This window comes from Pseudopodoces humilis, chromosome 4, assembly GCF_049639895.1.
Source record: "Pseudopodoces humilis isolate 2021_Gansu_Grassland_sample_001 chromosome 4, ASM4963989v1, whole genome shotgun sequence".
Lineage (NCBI taxonomy): Eukaryota > Metazoa > Chordata > Aves > Passeriformes > Paridae > Pseudopodoces > Pseudopodoces humilis.
The window spans coordinates 69,003,010-69,024,788 of NC_142203.1; the positions used below are offsets into that span (position 1 = coordinate 69,003,010).

General features: G+C 51.7%; 1 protein-coding gene across 6 annotated transcripts in view; it reads right to left on the minus strand.

Annotated features, from left to right (window-relative positions):
* CNTFR (ciliary neurotrophic factor receptor) overlaps positions 1–16,891 on the minus strand; it is a 202,980-nt gene extending 186,089 nt beyond the window's left edge. For 3 of the 6 annotated variants that reach the window (XM_088054255.1, XM_088054254.1, XM_088054260.1), the window contains exon 1: positions 16,777–16,891. In XM_088054255.1, the coding sequence (XP_087910381.1) occupies positions 16,777–16,875 (99 nt within the window). In that variant the 5' untranslated portion in view covers positions 16,876–16,891. Of the gene's footprint in view, positions 1–5,198; positions 5,220–14,490; positions 14,657–16,776 lie in introns of those variants that run through there. The other 3 variants (XM_088054257.1, XM_088054256.1, XM_088054261.1) reach the window with 3 other exon arrangements.
* Positions 16,892–21,779: the final 4,888 nt, after the last annotated feature.

Consider the following 21,779-nt stretch of genomic DNA (forward strand, 5'->3'; position numbering starts at 1 on the left):
TCCCTGGGAAGGGCAAGCAGATCTGTTGGTGTGATGGGATGGCATCCCCGAGGCTGCAGACCTGGAACTAAAAGTGGGACAGAAGTGGCTCCCAAATATGGCTCCAAGCTTCTCCCACACAGCCAGCTCTGGGGAGGGTCTGAAATACTGATCTGCTGAATAGACTTTACAAATTCAGAAACAAGAACAATCCAGAGCGTCAATGTCTTGCTCATCCCAGAGCAGAGAACAAGCTGGGAAAGGCTCTGGGGTGGCTGCAAGAAGCATTGTGGATGGGATGAGAGAGACCACCCATGAGGGAGAATGCCTGGAACAGTCCCCAAAAAAGTGAAGAAAAATCCTGCAATACAGAGTGAAGACAGCCATGGACATGATTATTTGGCAAATAAGGATTTGACTGTGATGGAACTGATACATATTTTTTTCTTCCCTTCCATAAGAGGGTCCAAAGCTCCCATAGAGACTATAAATAAGAAACAAGCTCAAAGGCTCTGCTTTCCTCAAATACCTATTCCTTTGGGCTTCCAGCCCTGTCCACAATCTAAACATCCCCAACACATGCAGCCCATCAGGGCTTTCATCTCTCACAGGTGTTGTTTCCCTTCCTTGCCTGTCCCAAGAGGGGGGTAAGATCTTTGCAGTACAATTCACCATGTGACTTCGGACTTGCGTCAATCCAGCCAGGACTCAGCTCCAGCTCTTTCCCTTCTCCTCTGTACTCAAACACCTACCAAATATTGAGAAGACCCTGCTCACAGCCCTTTGATGGCTGTGTGAAGTAGTTGCAGCAGCGTAAGTCTGACTTCTCCTCATGGAGACCAAGCTGTCACTTCCAGTTCAGCCTAGCACAAGCCAATTTACCAGTTCTTTCTCCAGAAGTCTCCACAGCAACCTGTTCTCACCCTGACCATCAGGTGCTCACCATGGTACTTTCCCGGCTCAAGGACACCACCTGTAACACCACTCCACCCATCTGATTGCACCCCTCTCCTCCAGGCTTCCACTTTTGCACATGCCCTCCACTGCTGCACCTTCCTCAGGCAAACAGGCCCAGCTCAGACCTCACCAGCCTCCAGCTGCAAATACTCCCCTCTTTGCATCCTCCTCCAAGTCTCTTCCCAGCATCCCCTTTCCCCCAAAGTGCTGATTTACCAGCAGTGGCTTGGCTCCTGAAGATGCCCATGGAATTGCCCAATATTTAGCGACAAATCACTTTGTACTTTGCTCCCATCATCCTAGTAGGAGCCCCAGAAACACCTGTCATTATGGCCCCAGCTTCAGGTTTGCTTTCATGCCTCAGAAAGGACCAAGCAACTTCTGTAAAGCCACTTGCAATGACCTCTGCCCCACCTGCACCAGGGCTGGTCTGCACTAAAAGCAGTTAGGAGAACAGCCCAGCAGAGTTCCCAGCCAGGAACTGTTTGCAAGCTGATGTCTTAGCCCTGATGTCTGATGCCTCTAGCTGGGGAAGGGCAGAAACACCTGAAAAATTCCACAGTAGAAACAAACAATTCCAAGCAATTGATTTTCTTGCTGTCCTCATCTTGCATGGGGACAGACACAACCGGAAAGGACCTCAATGACACACCTAGTCTATGTCTTATGTCCCTGGAAGCCACTCCAACAGGTAGGGCAGGAACAAGCAGCATTAGGAGACACCCAAGCCCCTTCCAGAAATCCAGGAGAGGAACTGGAGCACCTTGGAGAGAGGAGTGCTCAACCAGGCAGGAGCCACATCTTGCAGCAAATGATTTGATGTTGAGCTACTGGCACAGGTTGCTCAGAGAAGCTGTGGCTACCCCATCCCTGGAAGTGTTCAAGGCCAGGCTGGATGGGCCTCTGAGCAACCTGGGATAGTGGAAGGAGACCCTGCCCATGGCATGGGGGTGGAACGAGATGACCTTTAATGTCCCTTCTAACCCAAACCATTCTATGATTCTGCGATTTTGCTCTGCAAAAGAACATGGTGAGCCCAGCCTGCAAAGGATCCAGTGAGTCTCATAATGCTGTTTTCTGCCAGAGCTGGAGCTTGAAGACATCACATGGGCATGGGCTTCCTCCCACCACCCCACCCACCCCCAGAAGATGTCACCTGGCCTTTTTTAATTGCAGATGTTCAGCAGAGAGGGAAACCACAACGGGGCAGTCAAAGGGCCCAGGGGCACTGCTCTAACCCTGCTTTTGCCTTGCTTCCTGCTGAACAAGTTCATGGCCAGGCCTGTTTCCCCTGCTGCCACCTCGCTGCAGCGCTGCCTGAGGAGTGCAGACCACTTCCTCGCCTGATCCGCCATGCAACGTTTGTTTTGTGTTTCAGGCACTGGCAGGTCTTATTTGTAAGATGCTCCAAACCCCAGGCTCAGCAGAAGGTCAAGTGCGCGGTGTGCCGTGCTCAGCCGCGTGCTCCCCGCGTCAGTCGGGCTCCTCGATGGGATGTCTGAGGAGTGCCTGGAGCAGCATCCGCTGCCTGGCTTCATGGCTCACAAGGAATTGGCTTCAAGTGGGGAGGGGAGGCTAGAAATAAAAGTTTAGGGTTTTTTTGTTTTAAACAGGGAGGCCAGACGTATAACAGTCTCACAACTTCAAGCTGTTTTGATCCAGCCAGCCCCCTCTCTGCTGAGTTCTGTCAGGAGACAGGCACAAAGCACCAATTAAAGACGAGTTATGCTTTTTCTGTCAAGCAAAAAAGAAAGGAGGGGGTGCGTGGGGGGGGGAAGATGATGGGAAGAGGGGAGAAGAAATCCAGCCCTGGAGTAATTTTGCTTTCAAAGCAAGCTGTCAAGGCAGCCCCCTCTCCTCCCATCTCCCGTGGAGGAAGAGCGAGGAGCACCCGCGAGCTGGCTGTGGACATGTGGCATCAGTCATCAGACCACACCATCAGTCACTTGGCACATCGGGCCGAGCCATGCCCTCGCTTTCCCCGGGCATCCGTCAAAGTCCGTGACAGGGAGCCAGAGCAGCAGATTCTTAGTGAGGATGGGCTGAGCACAAGCCACACCAGCTCTGATGACAAGAATCCCCACTTATGAGCAATTAGACTGGGAACAAAACAAAACAAAAGCAGCAAGGACTCGGGGCACTAGCTAGCTCATGTGGCCACAACATCAGCTCCATTTTTCCACGGTAGACGTGCACAGCCAGCACAAGCATGCAAACCCTGCCTCTTCTGCCATATAGGTTACCATGTTTGAAGGCTCCCTGCAGCTCTCCTGGCTTGCAGCTGAGCTCAGGACAGAGAGCTGAGAGCTTCCAACTCCGCTTCTTGGTTCAAACCAAAGCTAACTGCATGGACACAGCAAGTTCTTCATCACCTTGGGCTAATACCACCACCTCTGAATCTACCTTGAGCACTTGCAAGCCATTCCCAGATCTCACCCAGCAAGCACCAGTCCTGCAGCCGGACAGATTAAGAAGATTACAGAGGTCCCTCTGGGCTTTATTGTTGTATGAAGAAGATAAATAGCAAGCACAACCCCTTCAAAGGTGAAAAAGGGCAGGCATTTTGGCACTGCACAAGCACCAACCCCAGCTTTAATAACCTATCTGTTTCTTTAGGAAAGTACCCTTTGCAGAGCCCACTGGTTATGGCATCAGCTTCACTCCCATCTCTTCCTTCCTGGGCTTTCTGAAAGCCTCAGCTAATTACAGCAGCAAAGTCACCCACGGGAGATAATGCACACCCTCATTTCAACGGGGGCAGTCGTGCTGGGCTGAGTGCTCCCAGGGAGGGGACAATCTCTGCCTCCTTGGCAGGGTCCAGTCTTCTGGGCTGGATGCATCCCACAGTCAGGCCAGAGGAGGAAGAAGAGCATCTCTACTCCGGTTTAGATCTGCTTGGGCTGGCTGCACACACTCCCAGCTCACTTGTGAGTGCTTTGCTCATTAGCATGGGGTCACTCAGCTGCAGCAGGGCACAAGTACCACTTGGCTATTGCAACACCACTCACGTCCACTGCTGTGGAAGTGTTGAATTTCTTTTAAGAGCCCTGAAGATCTCGGTTTGAATTTAAGGGAGGAAAAAAAGAAAAATCTCACAAAGAATTCCAGGATCTCTGTAAACACACCAGAGGAAGAAAGAAAGTGAATCTTTGAGCCTCTTGACCTTCACAATGTCCTTATAATTACAAGACTATTTATTTTCAGTTAAACCCCAACTATTGAACAGACAGTGTCGAGTTGGTTTTTTCCTGAGCAGGTGATTATCCTGCCTGACTAATCTAATGAAAATTATCAGGAGGCTACTGACCTCCTGCTACACACACTAAATAATGCACAAAGCTTCAGGATCAGACAGGCAAATCATAACCCTGCCTTATCTTAATCACTTTCTATACAGCTCCAGGCCTGTTTCACTCCTGGTTAGCTGTGTTAGCCAAATGCTGTCTCAGTGGAAACCACAGCAGAGCCAGCCCTGAGAACTGCACAGCAAAAAGTTACCTCCTTAAGATTTATTTTTGTAAAAGCCAAGAGCTGCAGAGGCAGATATATTTAGTCTTTAAGCTGCTGTCTGACTCCTGAGCTTATAGCATGAGGTGGTGGTCCCCTGGCACCTGGCTTTGGGAAAAGCAGTATTTTCCTGCTACTTTGATACAGGGTATAAGGAAGGTAAGGTCTTAAAAAAAAAAAATAAAAAAATGTGCACCAAGGGGCTCATTGTTCCAGACAGGTAAAGACACCTTTCCACTCCATCCTCTTGGAGCCATGTGTAAGCCTCCCCCTGCAAAAGGGCTGCTCACGGCTTCTAAAAATGCCACAGCACAGCATGAGGACCAGGGCAAAGCAAGAGGACCCAACAATGGGGATGCTCTGTCCCCAGCTCGGGGCCTGGGGATCTGCAGCAATGCTGTCCCATTCTCTGCAGCACCACTCTCCTTCATGAGAGACAAGTGCAGCAGCTGGAAGAGATAAAAGACTACAAATATCAGTTAAGGGGCATAGAACTGAGGAGACATTAAAAAAGAAGTTATGACACACTCCCCACACAGCCTCAGCTTGAACAGCACCCACAGCTAGACAAACAAAATGCATTGGGGTGACTTCAAGCCTAAAGTAAGTCTCCACTTGGGAAATTCCACAGAGAATGATGGAAAAACACTAAGCCAAGGGACAAACTGACTAATTTTTACACACCCTGCTTCCCAACATGAAACCCCAGCTACAACACCAGAGAGAAGACACCCCTCTTACCCATCCAGCCTGACCTTGCTGCCTCATCCTCAGCACCCATTATATGTGGCTCTTCAGACCTCCTGGTACAGGAGCTCCCAGATCCCCTCCCATCATTGCTGCAGCCAGGAGCTTCACCTCGCAGCCCTGGAAAACTGCTGACAGCCTCAGCAGCCTGCTCCTGCCCTGCAAGGCTCTCCCCACCCACGAAACACCTGACTTATCCTCCCACCACAGGAGTCTTGAGACACTTATCCCCAGCTGGGGAGGTGCTAAGCACGATGTGGATGGACAGGAATCCTCATATTTTAAATGGCCATTTCTTCCCATTTTATGAGTTTTCAGAAGAAGAGGGGCAGTCTCTTCTAAAGTGAGCAGAAAAAAGCCCAAGGTGGTTTTAGGCATGACGGAAGAGGGAGCAAGAGAAAGCATAGAAAGACAGGCAGGAAATAGCACAAGTTTAAGCCTTGGGAAAATACCAGCTAACACATGCAAGAAAAATGATCCATTACAGAGATATTCAAAAGGAAGGGAAAATCTGGGAAAAATTAATGTCCACAGCAGCAATTGTTGGGGGGGAAAGTGATCAGGCAGGGCTTTCAAACTGAGCAGTACTGAGGCATAGGCTCTACCCAGGGCAGATCCCAAATCTGCAGATGGAAGGGTTCTGCACTACTGCTCTGTGGGCACGGCCATGCCCAAAAGTGGCTCCAGAGAGATGATCCCGAGTTCCATGGAGCCCATTAACACCATCTGGACATGGGATGGCTAAAAGGGTTAACTGTCCAGGACACAGAAAAAGGAAAATTTGCTTTTCATCTCAGTTTTAGAGAGCTGCCTGTTGCTGAGGCACCTGAGCTACTTCTGGAAAGGAGTTAGAACATTAAATAAATTCCTCCATCTCCTTGTCTGGGTGACAAGAGCAACCTCTGTCTTTTCTGGTCACTGAAGCCAATGCTGTAAGTGCTTGTGTCACACAGCCTTGCTTCATCCCCATACCCTGATTCTGCCCTGAAAAGCCAAGGTGCATGTCAGTTTGTGTCTCTGCTGTCTAGCAGCTGCTTGTTATCCCCCACAGGCAAAGCTGGGGTTGCAAGAGGAACACTGGCTGGGTTAAACTGGCAGCACACCACTGAGTTACAGGGGACCCTCTTGAACTGCCATCCTTGCTGAAGGATGCTGCTCATGGACAGCTGAGACAGCTCCCAACTGTGAAGGGTCTGGGGAATGTAAAGTGGAAGGTGAGAGCCTGGCAAAATCCAGAGACCTACAGCTGTCTCAGGATTGACTTTGTCACTGTGCCTGTTCAGGGAGGAGGTTTGCACAAGAGGAAGGGATAGAGTTAAAACCACATTGCACAGAGCCCTCAGAAATGCTCCAAGGACTAAAGCTGGAGCTGGCTGCTGGTGCTGGGACCAAGGGATGGCTCTGGTTGCAGCTCCAGTGCTTGCAGCCACCCCTGGCTCCCTGTTCCAGGGCAGGGTAAGCAACATCCTCTTCTCATGCCAGGAAACAGGCACTGAGCCTTCCCACTCACACAGTGGCAGGAGGCTGTGACTACCTGGGAGGGACTGCGACACACCAGAGCTTGCAAATGCATGTTCTGGGGAGGTTTCTCCACTCCCCAAGCTGACTTCCAGCTGGAGACACAAGTCTGTGCTTGTCCCCAAGGCAGACAGCAGCAACAGAGGCATCCTCTGGTGCCGCTCCCCACCAGCAGAGCATGGCAAAGCGTTGTGGTGACAGCCTCCAGGGACACGGGAGCGATTTCCTCACCGCACACACAAGGACAGCACTCGCCCTCCTTGCTGAAACCCAGTGGGTAGACGTTGGTTGGTGCCACTCATCAAGGCAGACCCCAGCCTGCTGGGACTCTGCTGAGAGCCCAGCAGCTCACATGCTTGCCTCTAAGGCCTAGGTCAGATGCAGGCTTAGGGAGGAGGGGTTTGCCTGCAAGTCTCTATCACTGTCCTCTCCTCCCCAGCACATCTTCAGTGCAAACCTGGCTCTGTCTGCTGCTTTTGAACAGCTACTGCTAGCTGAGCATAGAATGGCCTGATCAACATGGAGAAGAAGGAAGCTAAAATCTGTTTCTTTTCACCCATCCACCAGCAAAGCTGTTGCTCCAGCTCCCACATGTTAATGCCACAGATGAGAGGCAGGAGGAACCCAGCTGGACTCCTCCAAAGCAGGGATGGAGAAGAGTGAGCTGTTACCAGGCCAGCACTTAGGAAAAAAGAATCTTTAGCTTGACAACTCAGCAAATTTGATCTGAAACCAGCAAGAGAGAAAAAAAGTAAAGCCTTTAAATGTCATCTCAGGTTTGACTGTCAGAAGCACTACAGACCGACAGAAAGACAGACAGGGCAGATAGACAGATAAGCACAGTGCTGCACAAAGAGCCGGATGCCCTACTTTGATCTACTCAAGCGTTTACTAATGTGTCCCACAGCTGGCAGGAGCTGTTAGCAACTCAAGAAATCTGGTTTTCTGACACCAGCTCTGCTGTGGGACCTTAAGGAAATCCCAAAGCCTCTCCAGGTTTCAGTTTTCCCTCTTTGAAGGCAATGATGCTTCCCTCCAACCCCTAGTGGTGGCAAGGGTTGAAGGCTGACCCTGGTAATGTACTACAGCAAACAGCCTTGGGAAACCCTCCAAGCCTAAGCACAGATGTGCATTGAGTTAAACCTCTATTCTGGGTCCTACACCCAAAGACAGGCCAGATCAATTCCCTGAGAGAGGCAAAGTCAAAATCATCAGCACAAACCCTTTGCCACTGGCTCTTTTGACCTGGGCAAGTCACACACCATCAACTCCTTCCTTCCTCTGGAAGGAACTGGGGAGATACCAGGTCCATTTCTGCAGAAATGGCTATCCCCTGTGCTTAAGGCAGCCCTGCTTGGAAAAAACACCACCACTTCTGGCCTGACTATAGGTACAAATTTACAGAACTAGGAAGCACAAATGCTGCATACCCCTGAGGTCAAGGACCCACCATGGCTGTTGGGAAAGTTCCTCTTCATCCTCACTTTGCAGTTGAACAAGCCAGGATGAAGCTGAAACTGCTGATCCAGAACAAAGAGGGCTGGGGGAGAGCAGATGTGTCTGTACTGCAGAAAGCACTTTGCAGAGTAGGGATGATTTATGATCCCCTTCCAGTCCTTCTCCCATCTAAACAAGCCCCAAGAACATGGAGAGTCTCAGCATTGCTGGAAGATGGCAACACGCAGAGAACTGGAGCCCAGCAGGCAGGGTGTGCCAACAGGAATGACTGATGATAGCTTGCTGGACTTCTGAAGGATGAACACCTTCACTGAGAGTCACCAGGTGCACACCTGCCTCAGCACTCAGGTTTCACTGAGCTCAAAATGCACCTTCTGGCAAAACAACTCCAACCGCAGAGGCAAGGGAAGAGTCTCCAAAATGATCAGGAAATTGGGACATAACAGAATGCCCCACCAAAAGGGCAAGGGGTTTCTGTCAGATGGCACAGCACATCTGAGGCATAGCCAAAAATACTGTCCAGCCAAAACACTCCCTCCTGAAAGGATGTCAGCATTAGCTGGTGCTCTGTGCCCTGTCATAACACTTACTTTCATGCACAAAATAAAAACTAGACTCGCCAACATACCCAATGGGCCTGTCAAACTAATCACGTTAGGAGAACTGGAAACACACCAGCAGCAAGAGCCAGCTCCTGCTCCAGAGCCCTTGTAGAAATCACGCATCCAGGAGACAGAAAAGCCTCTGTCGTTCCCGTAACCAGGTCAATAAAAGCACAGACAACTCCATCCAGAGAGAGACTTTTTTTACAAATCACCAGAAAGAGCAGCTTCAGCTCCCCCAGCTGCAAATAGGTGGGCAGGCACAAAGAGGCAGCACGGAAACGTGTCTGTGCAACACGTGTGGGCAATCGGCCGCCCCACACATGGCCGGGATACGGGGCAAGAGAAAAACACTCTGAACCAAGCCAGGAGAAAGAGACTTCTCCCACCCCCACCAGCTGGACTCCCAAATCCAACAGTCTCCCACCTATATGTGTGTCTGGCACGCTGGGGAGAGACAACGGGCTAGATCAGGATTTCAAAGCTGAGAGGTCCCAGGCACCTTTGAATGGCGTTGGATTCATGGAGTGACAGTAACCCCCCCTCCTCTGGGAGGAGTAAAATATCCAAAATGAACTTCAACCTGCAGTCCCATCCCCAATCACACAATTATCTGTGGGTGCACTTTACTGAAACACTGTTACTTCTAGAGCTCTCCGTTAAGTGAGAAACCCAGAGGACTGGACAGAGCTTTTTTTGATCAAATTTCAGGGCAGCAGCAGCCTTTTGTTGTCTCTCCTTCCTTTTAACATATTTATTTTTCAAGCCCTTAGCTCAGTGGCACAGAGGAGGGTAAATCACACGTTAGTGCTGAAGTCTAGCATAGGCTGCCTCCCCTTTGCATCTGAGAACCACACTCCAACCACAAGATAGGATGTGTCCTCATTATTACCAGCATTTTTAGGCCCTGGACAAAAGGACTGTGGGGCAGAGTGTACCTAGAGCAAAAGCAGATATAAGGTTGCTTTATTATACGCAACACTGTTTGATTTCACAACCAAATCTCGCTCCTGGTGCCGAGGTACCCAACCCAGGTTGCTTCTCCAGCCAGGAGGGCAGCAGTGCTGATCCCTCCTTCTGTGCAGATCAGCTTGTGATGCCACAGCACAGGGAGCAGCTCCCCATCCATCACCTCTAACACAGCACCCTAAAATCCAGCATGGCCCCTACAGCACTGGGACACCACAGCAGAAGCACAGGGAGAGCTGTGTGGGTCAACACCTTCCTACAAGTTACCAGACCCAGCCTCCAAGCTATTTGCACATGTACTCCAGAGTCTGGGAATGCCACCAGAGACCAGGAGCAGGAAAATACCAGGCTGCAACTTTGTGAACAAAATGAATTCACTGGCTTAACACCCACATAATTAGAAGCAGGCACATCCCTCAGTAACTGTTAGCATGGGAGCGTGCCTGGTTGTGTGTCTGCATTCGGGGCTGCAATACCACCTACAAAAGCAAAAAGAGTTCCTTTGCAGAGCCAGGCTCCTCATAGCACTGTTGAAACACACAGGGAACATCCTCACCCCAAGATCTATTTTATTTCCCATTGGAACAGGAGTAATAGTAGCTCCTCCCTGCCAAGGAGGTCTGAGCCCACTGCTCTCTCCTGGCAATTCAGAGGGCTCTGACAGCCAAGGAGACCTCAGCCCTGAGAGAGGAGATAATTCTTTTGCTCACCGTTGCTGAGAATGGCAATGGTGCTCTCCATGCTGATCCACCAGCCAGCTCACTGGCTTTAGGTGGCTCCTACTGGCTCTTGTCACCACTGCTGGGAATGGGCAACTCCCACTCTCCTCTCCTCTCAGGGCTGACTGAACAATGGCTTTGACAGATGAACAACAAGCAGTGAGAGCAGCCCCAGAGGGAACAGCCCCCAGCCCCAGCTCTCAAAAGGGAAACAACCACCCACCACCCAGGTGTGGTCCAGTGGAGGTCCAGGCTGCAAGCTGCTTCCAATATCAGGGAAAAGCCCTCCCATGAGCCTTTCCCTCTTAGCCAGCACTTCTTGTACTCCTTCCCGCACCAGTTCCCCCTCACAGGGTGTGTTGCATAGTATTTAAATACAACCAGGTCTGGGCAAGCCAGATTTCAGTTGATCCCATGTCCCCTCTGTCAGACAACGCTAAGAAAGGGGTCACGATTCTTGCACCAGCTGTTAGCACAGCATCACTTAATGCAAACCCTCACAGCCTTCCTCCTCCAGCCTCCCCCAGGCAGAGGGCAGCAGAAAGTCATCCCCCTGAGGGAAAAGAGATTTCCCACATCGTGGGCACCAGTATTAATTCTTCCAGCTGCAGCTTTCCTTTCACTCTGTGACTTTATGAACATCACTCAATGCTGGCAAGCAGTCCCGGAGGGTATCACAAGCCACCTGAAAGGAAAAGAGCCTCTTCAAGCACCGGCATCTGGGCTGCCTCTGAGCCAGGGGGGTGGCAACTCTGGCCGTGCACGGCCACACTGACCACACAGCTCACAGCCACGGCACTGGATCAGCCATGCCTCGAGAGGGCTTTGATGACATCTTTAGGGTGTCATGGCTAATTAGAGCCCTGACTATACCTTCTAATTAGGTAACACTCTCAGACAAATCACCCTGTCCTCTTCAAACCACTTCACACCTCCAGATACATGCCTAATTGACTTGAAAGTTGACTCGGCACTTCTTCCCGGACCTCCTTCCATTTCACAAGGCATTTCAAAATAAATAAACCCCTGCTCCTCAGTCCTGTCTCAGAGCCCAGCTGGGGAATTGCCCTCACATCCGCACAGGCACGCACCTGCACGACCTGACACAAAACCTCCATCACAGGCACAAAGCAAACGCTCTGACGCAGCAGCAGCATCGTCCTCCTCTGATCTCTTGTTTCTAGCCATCCTAGTGCTACTTTCAACAACAGTCAGCAAAGCTTTTTCTCGGAGAACAGGAGTGTTTGCGATCCATCAGTGTCCTACTAAAAAATATTGCCCGGGGGCTCACGAAAGAAGCAGGGCTACAGCAAAGGAGCCTGGTATCTGGCAGCAGCAGGCATTAGAAAAAACCCTAATCATTGAGAAATTAATATGCCAGAATTATATCAAGTGCCAACATTTCAATCCAGAAGCTTGACTTCTGTTTTCATTAGGTAATGAATAAGCTGAAATGATCCAAATGTTTTCAGTTTCTCAATAGCACAAAATTTGAAGTAGATAGGCAACACCCCCCCATCATAACTGCAAACACGCTGAAGAAAAACTATCAAAATTCATAGAAGATAAATATTGAGCCCTTAAAAGCCTGCTATAACAATGTCTCTTTATTTGCTTTCTGTGAGGTTTGTTATAACAAGAGAGAAAGACTCCAGTACACAGTGTTTAATATATATACACGCATTCACAGCTGGAATAATAGATTTTAAGGACTCAGGACAATATTACAGCTGGATGTATGCAGAAATGCATAAACATACCTTCAAAAACATATTCTTTGCACCCTACCCAGATATGCAGATGGACGCATATATAATACACACACACACACACACACACACACACACACACTCTCCATGTTTCAGATCGATCAGAATCATTCATTAAATCAGACTCTCTAAAGTTTCTGCTGCTTTGGGAAAACATGACCCTGAGGAGACATCACGCATGAACTTAACAACGAGCAGAAAATGAAACCGTAACACGCTGCATCTTGAAAGCCAGCCCTGAATCTAACTTAATCCCTGCTCTGGACAGTGCCTCTAGAGGGGCGTTAAAACCATGCTAAGGTGTTTTCCTGGATTTCCCAGATTCCCCGGAGATTCCCTGGCACTCGGGCTGCATCCACCTCCTTGCTCCGGAGATGTTTCCGGCTGACCGCTTCCATCCTCACTCCTCTGCTTCCACAGCCAGATCCAGTGGAGAAGCCTCGGGAGAGCTGCGTAGTGCCCTGGCAGCAGGATGAGTTACCGGGACAGCTCCTGGGATTTAACACTCATAATCCTACAAAACGTGCAGAGGAATGATGTACGTGCAGGGGGATGATGTACGGGGCTCAAAGGGTCAAGAGCAGCTTTGCATCCTCCTTTCCCATCCCCAACAAAGGAATTCCAGCAGATCTCGTGCCCCCTAGTGTCATCCTGGCGAACGGACCGGCACCGGGCACTGCCAAGCACAGGGTACCACCTGGCCCAGACAGTGCCCTTGCTTATCCCACAGTGAAGAAGCCATCGTGTCCTGCTGGCACCTAGAGCATAGTGAAACGCCACCCCCAACAGTTCATGTAAGGGACAGTGTGAGCTTGCTGTCTCTCCCCAGCACCCCGGGGAAGCCAGAGCCCCCCAGGTGTCCTCATGCCCAGCACGGTGACACCTCTGCTCTGCTCTGCTCTGCTCTGCTCTGCTCTGCTCTGCTCTGGAGGAGCCCCAGCGAGATCTGCCCCTCCAGCAGATAGCCCAAACGGTATCCTTGGAGAAGGGCCAAGAGGAGGAGGCAGAGAGCATCTGCAGTGGACACTGTCCAGAATACAACTCCTCCTAAAAATAGATAGATCCTGGAAGGGCACGGCCCTTCCAGGGAATGGGAAAGCTCAGTCCTAGGAACTCAGGGTCTGGCATGATAAAACTTCAAAGTGCACAAATGCAACGCACTTTGTTACCCTGTTTCTTCCCCATGAGAGCACCTGTGGCATCAGGCTCTGGCTACAAGCATGAGAAGCAATGAACAAAATCAGCCCAGAATCCAGCATCCCCACGTGACAGCCTGCTCTGACCAAAGACCCAGCATCTCCCCGGAAAATGCCCATGCCAGCTGCCACACTAATGAGTGAACCACACCCCACACACACAGCACCTAAACAAGAGCCATGTGCTGGAAAGGTGCACAGGAAATGTGCATGCACATGCCTTAGTTTCCCCATCTGCCCATCTTATTTGACCTCTCTTATTTTCCTCATCCCTCCTGTTCAGCTGTTAGGTCTTGTGGGAAGAGGCACACCAGGAACACACCTAGACCACCAGCTCCTTCCAGCATCTGCTAGCAGCTTGCAACCAAACCTCAGCAACCTATCACCAAAATTTGGAGGAATTCTCCCCAGGGCACTGACCTGAGTATGCTGCTTTCTTCTGCAACACCGAGCAGGGACTATAGCTTAGAATAATGGGGAAGTAACTCAGTTCAGTGCTGACAAAGCATCACAAGCCCCAGCGGGGTGGGAGGGGAGGAGGTGTCCTTCCCTCACGCTGCCATGCCTGGTATACATCATGTTTAGGGCCAGGCATACGTCACTGACACAAAATGGACAAATTGGAGGGATTTCAGAAAAACGAGCGACAAAAATGATCAGGAGGCAGAAGGGATTGATTTACAAGGGGAGATGAAAAAAGCTGCTATCAGCCTAGCTGGGGTGAGCAAGTACTGACTAAGGCAATAAGCAGTTGGATGCTAATCTGCAAATGGGATGAAAACAATATGGGAAGGAGTAATTTAGCATCTTCATCATTACTGGGATGAAATGAGGGGGAACACAGGGCTAAGTAGGCAGGGGAAAAAACCCAAACGAACCTGAAAACTCCTTTCTTAGTTATGCATGACTGTCTCCATCAAAACACTCAAAGTCCCCAAAACTCACTCTGCCTCTGACAAGGACCCTCGGGAGCAACTGAGCCTGTGCAGGCACACACACACACACAGACACACACACATACACACACAAAAACACACAAAAACGCAGCCCTTTCCCAACCCTGACTCACACTCAGGAAAGCAGCAGGGCCGCCACGATAGCCGGAGAGGATGGAGGCTTCACGCTTGCAGGGAAGCAGCGGAGAGCGGAGGCTAGAGCTGCTGGTAGCGGTGGGAAGGTCCCCGCAGAAGGACGGTTTTGCACTCTGGGTCTTCACAGGGGAAGGGTGCTGAGATGGCTTCCTGCAAAGTGGCAGGAGTGAGCTCAGCTGCGAGCACTCAGATATTTACACACAAACAGCACATTACTCAGCAACTCCCATTTGTCAGGCATAATGGCAGCGGCAGCAATAATAAATGACAGAGCTGAGAGACAGACTCCCCAGGCGCACACCCAGCCCCAGCCTGGGCTGGAGCAGGATGCTTGCCTCCAGCTCGCAGGCAATTAACTGAGAGTGGCCAGGAGCTGGGGCTTGCACCCACAAAACTCCTTCTGCCAGCTTCAGGGAGTCAGTCACGTCTCCAAAAGCTAAGCCTTGGCTGCACAGTTATTTGAATGTGTGCATCACAGGCTTTGTGGCTCTGAGAGGTACCAGGGCTTTTCCCAAATCCAGGAGGTGCTGAGCACTTTTCAGGGGGGAGAGGATGCAGAGTCCTGGCAGAACGGGGTCCTCTTGGGGTAAATCAGAGCAAAGATAATGTATGATCATTAGATAATGGCTTTGCTTGCTCTGACAAGAGGCTCTGATAAACTTATCTTGAGCTGTGGCAAGGAAGTCTGCCAGGCATGAAGCTCTTATTTATAAAGCTCAGCCTGTATTGGGAAAGTCCTGCTGCAGTGAACGCCAGAGAGCTCTGGTCCCAGGACCTGGTCCCAGCATGCTGCCTGACTATGAGAATCCCTTGCACATCTCCAGACATCACAGCAAAGCTCTAACTCTTCGGGGAGAGCTAAGGCAGGGAATGGGAGAACAAGAACGACTGCTCCCACATATTTGCACATTTTGCAGGAAGCAGCCAATGTCAGTGCCTCACTCCTGAACACACAGCCAGTGGGACCAGCAGCAGCATGTGCAGGTCCTGTCCCTCACACAAGTACACAACGTGGTGTGCTGAGAGTGGGCACAGTCGTTGAAATTCACTAAATCTGAGCAGACGTCAGCAAGTTCCCGAGCAAAAAGCAATCCAAGGAAAGGACCTCCTCAACTACCCCACAAATTAAAACACAAAGAGATGGGAAAAAGAAATTGGACAGCTTTGCAGGCAATCCTCTTTCTGTAACCTGCTCCCTGAACAGACCCTGCACGTGTGTCTGTAAGCATGGGGTGGGGAACACAAGTGAAGAAGTGCCGATCGTTATACCAAAAAAAGTTTAGTGGTGAAAGAAACAACTGCCAGAGGAGCCAGGGAAGCTGGAATATGCAGACCTGGTTCTGTCCCCGGTGAAGCCAGCACAAATTGGCTCGTGAGCTGACTGGAGTCACAACACATTTTCAAGATTGCAGTGGGGGAAGTCACCAAGATGTGGAAATGTCAGGGAGTTTTGTGCAGCACAGGGATCGGTGTGTATTATGCAATTCTGGAAAGCAGCCCTTGTACTCACGCTCGGGATGAACTGCCTGCCTAGCCCACGGAGAGCATTTCCCCAGAAGCGCTATGCAGACAGTTTTCTTATAAAATCATACCTCAGAAAAAAATTAAAAAAAAAAAAAAAAGGAAAAAAAAATTTAAAAAAGGGAAAATCTGCACTGCCACAGCAGAGAAGAAGAAGGCAGGTTGCGCCTTTGGAGAGACGGAGAAGAAGCCTGCTCTCCCGCCCAGGAAATCCACGGGCTCCGGTTTACAAAGAGCCGCCCCGCAGTCCCAGCCGCTCCAGCCCCGTGCAGTGCCGCAGGGAGAACTCATCCCTCCCAGCGCTCACCCTGGTGCCGGCCGCGATGCCCTCCCGGCCGGGCAGGGCCGGGGTCCCAGCGCCGCGCCCCGATGCGGACCCGCTGTCTCGGAGGGTGCGGGGACGCTCCGGCCCCCCGTCTCTCCCCGCCGGGAACACGCAACCGGCGGGCCAGCAAAGTAACTTGCCCAAATTGCTTCCTCACGGGGGGTGGATGCGCGGCCCACGTCGGGGCGCGGACACGCGCGGGCGCTGGAAAGGTGCGCGGCTGCGGGGCGGGAGGGGACACAAGACCGGGGGCGAATGCGGGGAAAGAAAGCGTCCCCCAAGCCTTCCTTTCCGCCTCCCTCGGCGGCGGGCCCCGCGGCTCGCCTCCGCTGACCCCCTGCCCCCACGCCGCCTCCCCCGTCCCGTGGGTGGGGGGACACCCCGTGCCGCCCTCCGGCCCCGGCCGCCCGGTACTCACGGCGCCTTCCTTGCCGCCGCTCCCGGCGCTACCCCATGCAACCACCGGCTGCTTCTGCACCGGCTCGGGGGCTATAAGCTCTTTTAAACTCCAGCACATAACCCATGTGACCGCAGAAGCCACTGGTAAGGAGCGCCGGGGAGCCAGCGATGAGCTCAGCCCGCACCCCCCGGCACGGCGCCGGGGACGCGCTCCCGGCCCCGCCGCGCCGCGCGCACCCGCCCGCAAACACACAGGCACACACGGCACACGCACACGGGCTCACAAACACACAAACACACGCACGCACACCCACAGACACACACTGGTCCACGCCCCTGCGGACACGCCGCCGCCGCCTCCCTCCCCACGGATGCTGAGCCGGAGAGAGGCAGCGCACACACCGACCCCCGTGCTAATGCACACTCGTGGTGGGGACGGCACACACACACACACACACACACCACGAGCAGCAGTCCCTGCAAGTCCCCCCAGGTCCCCAGAGGAGCAGCCCCGAGTGGAAGCAGCAGGCTCGTGGTCACCCTCAGGCGTGCCCTGTGCGCACACTCACGGTCGTGCACAATGCACCCTCCACATGCACGGTCCCTTCCCTCCGCCACGAGATGCAGACCCAAGAGAAGGTGCTGCCATGCCCGTGCGCACCTCTGCTCGCATCCCTGCACACGCCCCACTCGTGAGTGCCGCGCTCCCTCACCCCAGCACCCTCCCGGAGTGCCCAGCAGTGCCTGCAGGAAGATGTGCACGCTGTCATGGAAGCGACTCGCTCGCCCCTCTCACACGCATTGCACAACCAGACACCCAACACAGGCGTGGGCTGGGCTCCCTCTTGCATAGCCACTACCGCCACACCTGCACCCACCTTCCCCGCTCAAATAAATCCCGCTGGTGGGTGCTGAACAAGCCCACCCCGCCCATCCATCCCAACCCCAGGCTGTGGGGTCCCCTACAGCACATGGGAACGCCACGTTTCCCACCACAGGTAAGGACACAGAGCTGTCACACATGTGGGTGTCGTCTGCCGGGCAAAAAGGACAGATGTCCCCCTGTGCTGTGTTCAGTTATTCCTGATGAGGGGGAAGCCCCAGGGATGGCCATACAGCTGGGCCAGGTTGCCCACTCCAGCCACGACACAACAGAATTGGGAGTGCCAGGCTGAAATGTGCCAAACGGGAGCCGGGTGTGAGGCTTCGGTGTGCAAAAGACTGGGACAGGCAGGCCTGGCCGGGCAGGTGCAGGCGTGTGCTGCTGGGGCACGCCAGCAACACGTGTGAGAAGGCAGAGCTGGCAGGCAGAGGGCTCCGCTGAGAGCTGAGTTATGGAAAATGACTCTTTCCAAGGAATTGCTAAAATTAAAGCAGCAGTGAGGCCAAGCAAGCAGGAGCCAATGGGGAGGGTGAGCAAGGACAGCCAAGCGGCCTCAGGGCAAGGAAGGGCAGGGTGGGCAGGAGGCCGAGGGGAAGGCACCCTTGCAGGGCATCCACCCCTGCCCCCAACTCCCGCCAACTGCCCAGGCAACTGCAAACACCTTTTGGATAAGATTTGGGGAAAGGCTGACTGGCACCCTGGTGGCACTGTCTGGGGGATGCCATGGAGCAGGGGGTTTAGAGGAAATAGCCTTTCCCAGCCACATCCTCCCCTTGGCTGCCAGTGTACAGAAAAATACCTCTCTTTTCCCAGCCTGGAAAAGACAAATGCCCATGAAGAAACAGCCTGCTCCCTGCCAGGGGCTAGTTGCCAGTAAGGGGCAGGGAGCAGTGCCTACAGGGGATTTTGGAGAGCCCTGCAGAGCCCCGTAACTCATTGTGTGCATCCTCTGCCCTTACCTCCAGCCTAGTGGCTGTGGCAGGGCTGGGGTCCCTGGACATCAGCATTCAGGTCGGCAGTAAGGGCTGTTCCAGCTTCCAGATATCTGAGTGTTCCCAGTTCAAATCCCTGTGACTCAGGAAACAACACATGCAAGAAAACTCTGCAGAGAGACTTGGGGGAAATACTCCCATTGGCAGGTTCCCACTTTCCCTGGCATACCAGGACTTCTCCTGGTCTGAAGAAAACAACAGTAGTAGCAAAACAACAGAACTTTCTTCCTGATCTCTGTGTTAAAGAAAAACCCAAAAACCTAATCTTTGGGCAAGCCTACAAAAGTAATTCTCTTTTGTTTTAACTAGATAAACATTGATCAAGTCAAAGCTACCACCTCTCTTTGCAGTTGTGGAGACAATGTCACACAGAGGCAGAGGAAGGGGACTGGGTGGGAGCCAGGTTTTGTCTAGTTTTCACTGATGCTGCTAAAAGACATTATTAATTGGATGGAAATAATGACATTTTGCTCAATGAAAATGCACAATAAATTATCTGTTTATTTTTATTAGTTTTATCCATGAAGAATAACCAGCATGTTGGGACTTTTAGGGAATTTGTGATAGCAGATCCTAGAAAAAAAAAAAAAAAGAAAAAACCCACAGGAGGGAAAACTGAAAGTCAAAAGGAGATTTCTCCAAGGCTTTTCAACAGGATGCAGCAGAGCTGGGAAGTGACCCTGCTGCCCAGAAAGTCAGGACTAGATTGAAGTAGTCACAAAATGGAAGAAAAGGAAAAGAAATTCAAACCCCTTATTCTCCTTCTCCATCCCTCCCTGCTTTCAGCCAGGATCAGAGCTGAAAAAGAAGGAGTAAAAGCTGTGCAAGAAGCAGCAGCTCTCCAATGCCACTGGGAAGTGTGTCAGAAGAGCAGGTGGTTTTGTGGGGACAGGAATGGAAAGACAGCAGAGCACTAATGGGTCCAGGAAGAGAGCTGAACCTGAAAAAATGACTCTCCAATAGCTTATGAGCCAGCATCAGTCCATCTCCCAGGGCTGCTTTCCCCATCCATAGCACCCCAGAGGGAGCCACTCGGAGAAAGCAAGGGGCTCATGACAAGCTTGTACACTGATGTCCAGCCAGGACACTGATCACCAGAAATGCCACTCTACTGCCTTACACACCAGCCCAACCTCTGGCAGCAGTGGTACCCCAAGCAGGAGAGCAGATGCTGTGCAGCTGCACGGCAAAAATATAGTGCAGCTGAGCCATGGTCAGATCCTGAACTGGCCAGTTTGAGGCTAGTCCTGGCCAGTAGTAAAGTAGCACAGATCTCTTGGACACCTGAGGGCAAAGCTCAGGGGACAGCATTGAGCTGGTTTACCCCAAAGCTGCACCTATAGCAGGTGAGAGTCTGAGCCAGTGTCTTTCCAAACCGTTTATTTGATACTCTGTGGCAAACATCTGACTAAATTACTCACAGATTATTGAAACATCAGGAGAGCTGATTAAATGATTACTGGTGAATCATTTGTTCAAAGCAAAATGCCCACATTCCTATGCTGAACTACTGGCAGGCAACAGCAGATGAGTTTCAGTCCTCCAAAATCCCTGAGCTCACATCAGCCCCTGAGTCTGCACTCCTTGCTTGCGGCTTCTCCAAAATATCCGCCCCCTGCCCGACCCCTTGCCACTGGCAGGAGCAAGGTGAATAGAAGACGTGGGGAACCATTCCTTGAATTCCTGCTGGACTTCAGGCAAACAACAACACAGCAGGCTGAGCTAGGAGCCTTGTCTCTCGCCTTTGCACAAAAGAGATTCTCTGGAGGGGGAAAAACCCCACAACAATGGTGAGGAAACGTACAAGAAAACTGCAAAGAAAGCAGCTGACCTTGCATGCCGCAGGCCAGAAAAAAGTACAAATGTTCTTGCAAAGAAGCAGGAAAAGATGGAAGCTATGGAGCCGACGAGCTTTTTACCAGCCCAATTTAATCATCTTCTCAGCAAATGCTCCCCACGAGGAACAAGAGGGGAAAGCAAGATCATGAAAAGATTGCAGGCAAAGGAATTCTGCTGGTACTCCTGGACTGATTAAAATTCCTCAGGACTCATAGCAGGAGAGAATATTTTATGTAAAACTTCACCTTGTCTTTATTACATGTGCCAAACTTCTTCCTGTGTAGATAGTGGGAGGTGCATGCAAAGACAAAGATGGAGATAATAAGCACAGGACCTGGCTGTGGCTTTCTAGCCTATTACCCATGTGCCTGGGTATCCTGGTGATGGTGGTGAGCATCTGCATGCAGATCTGTGGGCAAGGAGAGGCCGTGGGGACCTCCAGAGCCTGGACAGAGTGTGATGCAGCCATGTGTGTGCACGAAGGTTTGTGCAGGAGAAAATCCTGTCCTGGGATGTAGCCCTGATCATGGGCATCAAGTGGCTCAGAGATGAGTGATTAGCATGATTTGGGATGCAGGGTGGTACAGAGAGAACCAGGTCTTGCCAGTCAGCTGAAATAAGTGAGTGAAATTGCCATGTGGAGCAAAGACATCAGGTTCAGTGCATGCTGTTACCAAACCCACTCCTGGAAAAGAGAGATTGGAATATGGAGAGACCCCTCACTGCTGCTGCTGCTGCCTCTGCCGCTGCCCGGTAAGGTATCGATGACAAAGTATCGCCTGACACCTGTTATAAATAACGTCTGTCCCATCACCCACTCACCACATGACCCACGGCTGCCAGCTCCTCCTCACTCGGAAGGGGCTCAGCGTGGAATGAAAGCCATATTTAAAATACATTTTTGCATATGTCTTTCTGAGCGAGGAACAAGAGGATAGGGGTCTGGAAAAGGTTTCCTCTGGCACTTTCTTTCCTGTGGTGCCAGAAGAACAGCCCTATGAAATCTCAGGCAAGAACTGAGACCTTAAAGCGATCATGTTTTGTACCACTTTGCACTGAATTACAGGATTAGTGTTGCAATGCTCCTGGAATGGGGAAATCGGCACCATAATCCTGTGTGTTTGCCAGGTCGGGTGTTTTTTCCCCATGGATCAGGACATCTTACAGGGGCTCACCACTGCCGGGGTCGGGGACCATGGTGGAGTCCAGAGGGAATGTGAATAGCAGGAGGCACACCCAGGTTAGTGCTGCTCCCTGGAGCCTCCTGCCTCCAGCCCCTTCTGCAGCAGAACTGCATCCAAACTGCCC